General features: G+C 36.5%; 1 protein-coding gene across 1 annotated transcript in view; it reads left to right on the top strand.

Moving 5' to 3' along the window:
• Window positions 1-6,241, top strand: part of MROH2B (maestro heat-like repeat family member 2B) — a 117,280-nt gene that overhangs the window by 52,716 nt on the left and 58,323 nt on the right. Inside the window, exons 12-14 of the mRNA XM_006875399.1 lie at window positions 3,846-3,872; window positions 4,826-4,945; window positions 5,164-5,243. Coding sequence (XP_006875461.1) covers window positions 3,846-3,872; window positions 4,826-4,945; window positions 5,164-5,243 — 227 coding nt within the window. The remainder of the gene's footprint in view (window positions 1-3,845; window positions 3,873-4,825; window positions 4,946-5,163; window positions 5,244-6,241) is intronic.

The raw sequence follows: 6,241 nt of genomic DNA, 5'->3' as shown, positions 1-6,241 counted from the left end.
AAAAGAACCAATAGATCTATTTTGGAAGAAATTAAGCCAGAGTGCTCCTTGGAGACCAAGATAGCTAAGCTTCGTCTCTCATACTTTGTACATATTGTCAGGAGGGAACAGTTGCTGGACAAAGATGTCATGCTGGGTAAGGTTGAGGGTCAGAGAAAAACAGGAAAATCCCCAACGAGATGGATTGGCCAGGTGGCATCATTGATGGACTCAAGTGTGGCAGCGGTAGTGAGGTTGGCCCAGGATAGGCCATTGTTTCATTCTGCTGTGCATGGAGTCGCTATGAGTCAGTTCTGACTCGATGGAACCTGACAACAACAATGTTGTTTAAAAAAGGTATTTGCAATGAACAAGTCACTGGTTTTTGCAAAATTCTGTCGTGTGATCTCCAGCATCATTTCTTTCACCATGGCCATGTTTTCCAACTAGTGATCCTTCCTCTTTGTTTGCAATCTTTGCATTACAATTGCCAATAATTATTGATATATCTTGATTGCATATTTGATCAATTTCAGGCTGAAGAATTTGGTAGAATTCTTCAATTTCATCATCACTGGCTTTGGTGTTTATGTATAAGATTGAATAGTATTAACTTGACTGGTCATCTTTTTAGGCATATGTATATTATCCTATCACAGACAGTGTTGTACTTCAAGGCAGATCTTGATATGTTCTTTTTGAGGATAAATATAACTCCATTCCTTTTCAATTTCTCATTCCTTGCATAGTAAGCCATCGCCAATTCCAGTATATTTCTGTTCACTAATGCCTAGGATATCAATGTTAATCATTCTTTTTTTTACAACTTCCAATTTTCCTAGATTCATAATTAGTACATTTCATATTCTGATTATTAAGGGGTATTTACAACTCTTTTTCCTCATTTTGAGTTGTGCTCCATCAGCTAATGAAGATCTTGAAAGCTTTACTCCATTTGTGTCATCACGATCCATTCTACTTTGTGGAGGCAGTTCTTCTCCATCATGTTTTGAGTTCCTTCCAACCTGAGGGACTCATCTTCTGTATGCTGTATATGAAGTACTATATATCAAAATATTCTAGTGCTCTTTATCATTCTACAATATTCAGTATTCTGGTGCTATTTAACAATGTTCGACTGCTATTCATAAGATTCTTCAGTGACTAAATTTTCAAAAATAATCGTATCTCCTTCTTGTAGTCTTTCTTAGTCTAGAAGCCTGTCCACTATGGGTGACCCTGCTGATATTTAAAATACTGGTGGCATAGCTTTCAGCATCACAGCAACATGCAAACCACCACAGTACAACAAGCTGACAGACGAGTAGTGATTACTGACTGTTTCCTAAACTTGAATAATAGTGGTATTAACTGGTTTTCCTTGTAAGCATATGGGCGTTATTCTATCACAGATAGCATTGTACTTCAAGGTAGGACTTGAAATGTTCTCTTTGATAAGGAATACTAAGCCTTCTTTTTGAATAGTCGTTCCCGGCATAAGAGACCTTATGATTTTCTGATTCATAATGGTCAATATCAGTCCATTTCATCTTGTTAATACCTAGGATATTGATCATTATGCATCCCATTTCATTTTTGACAACTTCCAGTTTTTCTAGATTCATACTTCATACATTCCATATTCCAATTACTAGTGGATGTTTGCAGCTGTTTCTCCTCATTTTGAGTTGTGCCCCATTAGCAAATGAAGACTCCCAAAAGCTTTTCTATATTCACATCATCACGGTCAACTATATTTTAAGGAGGTAGCTCTTTCCCAGAGGTATGTTGAGTCCCTCAAACCTGAGAGGCACATCTTCTGGCATTGTATCTGACAATATCCTGATACTATTCATGTTTTCATTTTCCAACACTATATATGATAATATTATGATGCTTTTTATGTTGTCATCTTTGACACTGTATCTGACAATATTCCACTGCCATTCACAAGGTTTTCAGTTGCTAAATATTTCAAAGTAGTTTTCCTCTCCTTCTTCCTAGACTTCTTAGTCTAGAAGCGCAGCTGAAACCTGAACCCTATTGGTGACCCTACTGGTATTTAAAATACTGGTGCCATAGCTTCCAGCATCACAGCAGCATGCAAGTCACCACAGTACAACAAACTGACAGACAAGTGATAAATACACCCAGAATTTGGTCATTGATAATGAGAAGTGAAAGCATAACAAAAGGTGTTTCATGTTAAATTAACTTTTAGCCAATCATCGATGAAAACACTGACAAATAAAAGATGAAGGGAGGTAAAGATGATTAAGATAAAGAGAACTGTATGATTTCAAGGTACAGTTGATTCGGCATATGCATTCCTAAAAACAACTGAGTTGTACAAAAGCTCATAATAAAAACCATAGGAATTATTGGGGAATGTTTTAGAGGCACAGAACTTATAAAATTTTTTAAGTGGCTTGTTAAAAATAAAAGTTAGGAGCATAATATAAAGTGAAAAATTTAAAACCACAAGCACAATGTTTTATACTTGGCAAATAGTTAAGAAAACGGAAATTCTTTTTTTTTTTTTTAATAGCACCCTACTTTTAAAAAATAGCTGAAGTTTCTTTGTGACAGTGGTGGTTGAAAGGATTACAGTTTGTGAATTCCTGTGAAATGATAGAAGGAGGGTTATCTAAAGTTTTCAAGGGTCGCAATGCTAGATTTGAATGAGTTTGGCTCATCACACACACAGCATACTGAGATCATTGGTAGATGCTTCAAATGAATATGTGTGCGCGTTTGAGTACTGGTAGTTTCTAACTTACCACGGGGTTATAGTCCCAAGACTAATATGGCCTTTTATTACCAATATATTTAGAAATATGATTTTAAATTGGTTTTGGAGGTTAGAAACATCATATATAAATATCAACAAATTGTATATTGCAACATCATATATAGTACATAAGATGAGATTTTTTTTTTTTAAAGGTCATCAATGTGGTTTGTAAAACTTAAACATGACATCAGTTATAAGCTGGGGATTATCTATGTAGTTATTCTATGTCCAAGTCCTACATGGCATCAAGTAAATGATTAAGCACTTTGCTACACCCCAAGATCACAGTCACTGAAAACCCTGTGGATTACAGTCCTACTCAGAGTCATATAAGGGCACTATGAATCACCATAAACTCAAAGACAACTAGTTTGAGGGTGCTTTTTTTGTTCTGATGCTATGTTACTTAGTTCAACTGGTTGTAGCTCTTGGCATTCCTCTAATTTTCTCACATATAAGAAAATGCAAATTTCAAAGTTCACGGCATGCTCAACTGAACACCCTGATATATCAGTCATATTAGAACAAATCTGTATTTTCAACACGTGTTGTTGAATTAACTGTACTTCTCTTTCCAGAGTCATCTGCCCTCTTACTTTTCATTTTACAGATTTTCATTGCTTTTTGTCCCCAAGGGCCTATATTTTTTTCCTTACCAAAGTCTAAACTGAGGGGGAAGTCTGGAAACCCACAGGCTTGTAATCTTTATCCTACCATGGATAAGAGTCCTGGTGTGGTGCTGTGGGTTAATGCATCAGACTGCAAAGCCGTTTGAACTGCAAGGTCAGTGGTTCAAGCTCACCAGCTGCTCCTTGGAATCCCTATACAGGGTCACTATGGGTTTTAATCTATTCAACAGCACTTAACAACAACAACAACCATGGATAGGTTATTTATAAGTCACTTGGGGAAAAGAATCTGCCTGTGTTTAAAATCTCATTTAATAAATGGAAGGAAGTGAGAAGGAGCCCCTGACTAGACTGTGTGTCCTGCTCTATGTTGTCCTTCACACTATTGGATATATTCCTTTCTGCTGATAACTGAATATCTGCTTTTGTCTTTAATGTTTCAGATCCTGGGCATGTCCTTGATGAATAAGGTAGGAGTAAGGATAAGTAAAATGATAGATACAGATGATGTATATAAAGACGTAGATAGATTATCATGTCGTGTGTGTGTGTGTGAGAGAGAGAGAGAGAGAGAGAGAGATACTTACATAAATCATGCTTCCATCAATTGCAGTAAGCTTAGCATGTTATCTTATTCCAGAGAAAAAGATCCTAGCATTTACTGATTAGTCCAGTTCTGAAGCCAAGATTTACGAACCTCATCTAGGACAAAACAAAGAGCTTTATTTTAGTTCCAGGAATTTAAAAAACAGACTATAGTGATTTTCAAACTCTAGGTTGTGACTTAATAAAATCTGTTTAATAGATAACAACCAGCAAATTATTTTACAATGAAATTAATTAAAAGAGAAATTATAAGACCATATCACATGTAGTATTGGTAACTGTTTTTTAAAGTTTTATGTCAACTGTATATTATATAAAGGAGCTTTGGTAGTGTAATGGTTACGAATTGGGCTGTGAGCCTCAAGGTCAGCAGTTCGAAACTACCAGCCATTCCACAAGAGAAAGATGAGGCTTTCTGCTCCCATAAAGATTTACAGCCTCAGAAACCCTGTACAGGTTCTCTATGAGTCAGAACCGACTCCACGGCACATAACCACCAGCACCATATCTTATATAATGTGTGTATGTAAGTACTGGGTGGAATTAGAAACTGTATTACATATTGTGTGTTATGATCAAAAGAGTTTGAAAGTCATTATTCTAGAGACACCTCCATCCAAAGTGAGTGATAAGGGCAGAGGTTGACCTTTGTTTTTCAACTCCCCTACAACTTTGATGCTACACTAGAGACAGAGATGCAAAAGGGAACCAAGATTCCTGCTCCTGTCTGGGCACGTATTTCCGCTCATGTTGAATATTTATAGACATGATGTGGTACCTAAAACCTTGGCTTGCACCAAGAATCATTTTGCTTTAGGACATGGATCTGCAAATGAGTTTCACTAGAAGCATCACAGAGATTGGCATTGCTGTCCATGATGCCCAGGAGCGGGGTTTCCAGTTTTCCTACAAGGAAATGCTACTTGGCTACATGCTGGTGAGTGGTAAGAAAAGTCATCGGGAAGGGCAGTGTCCATTACCAACAGTTTGCTTTCTGAAACTCAGGTAAAACCCACTAGCCCCAAACAACACAAATCTTTGCCATATGTCTGACCCAAGACACCCCAAGGGTCCAATGAGGTAGCAGAAGTATTTGGGGAAATTGAAAGCCTCCTGTTCTTTCTGAATTATTTCATCTCCTTGTTTCTGTTGCAGGATTTCATCCGGGATGAGCCCTTAGATTCATTAGCTACCCCTATTAGGTGGAAAGCCTTAATCGCCATCAGATACCTCAGGTAGAGAATTTCTTGTTTTCATTATTGAAAAGATATTTCCCATCCCTGCTTTTTCTCCTGGTCACTGACTTATTAACCAGTGCAAACCCCAGTGTGCCCTCCCCAAAACAGACATGATTCTTCAATGGACATGAAATAGAGGGTTTTTTTTCTCCTTTTAAACATTTAGGAGATGCATGAGAGACTGGTCATTCTCTAACTGACAGTGAATAACGAGCTACTCAGAGGAGTCTGATTAATGATATATGAAGAAAGAAATTTCTGTGAAAAGAGGCATTTCTCTTTCTAGATGTTGGCCTATAAGCAAATTTTAATGTTCCAGTTCAAAACATATGAGAGCTATAATCATATTCCAATTGGTTAGTGTCAGCAACCAGAAGAAAATACTTTTAAGTGAACTTTTAAAATAGCATCACATGAAAAATGAAACATCTATAAAAGATAGAAAGGAATGAGTTTACTATTAAAATTTGCAAAGAACAGTGAGGAATAAAGTATGACCGTACCTTGAAGGCATTTTAGCCTACTGGGGAAAATAGATACAGAGTACACTCATAATTTCTCTAAAATGTGGTAAGAGACAAAATAAGGCAAGTTGCAGGTTTCCTTTTTAGCAAAGATGAGATTGAGGAAAATTCAAGAAAGTAAATCTCAATGCTATAATAACCAGGCTATAAAACAGCCCTATCATCTAGACAGATAATGCAAGTCACAGATATCATTTGACATTTACTAGTAGCCACAAGTAAAAATAAAACAGATTAATTTTAACAATATATTTCAGTTAATGATAAATTTAGTATATTATTATTTCAGCATATATTCAATCTAAAAAGTTAATTAGATCATTTACATTGCTTTTTATACTAAGTTCTCCAAATCCACTGTATATTTTGTACAACAAGACATCTTAACTCATACAAGCCACAAGTCAGGTGTTCAACATTCCCAGACGGCCAGTGGTTACCAGCACTTAGACAGGGCAGCTCTAGAAGTTG

The sequence above is a fragment of the Chrysochloris asiatica genome, unplaced genomic scaffold, assembly GCF_000296735.1.
Source record: "Chrysochloris asiatica unplaced genomic scaffold, ChrAsi1.0 scaffold00325, whole genome shotgun sequence".
In the NCBI taxonomy this organism is placed as follows: Eukaryota; Metazoa; Chordata; class Mammalia; order Afrosoricida; family Chrysochloridae; genus Chrysochloris; species Chrysochloris asiatica.
Note: the sequence above shows the minus strand (reverse complement) of the source record. Positions and strands in the feature narration are given on the sequence as shown.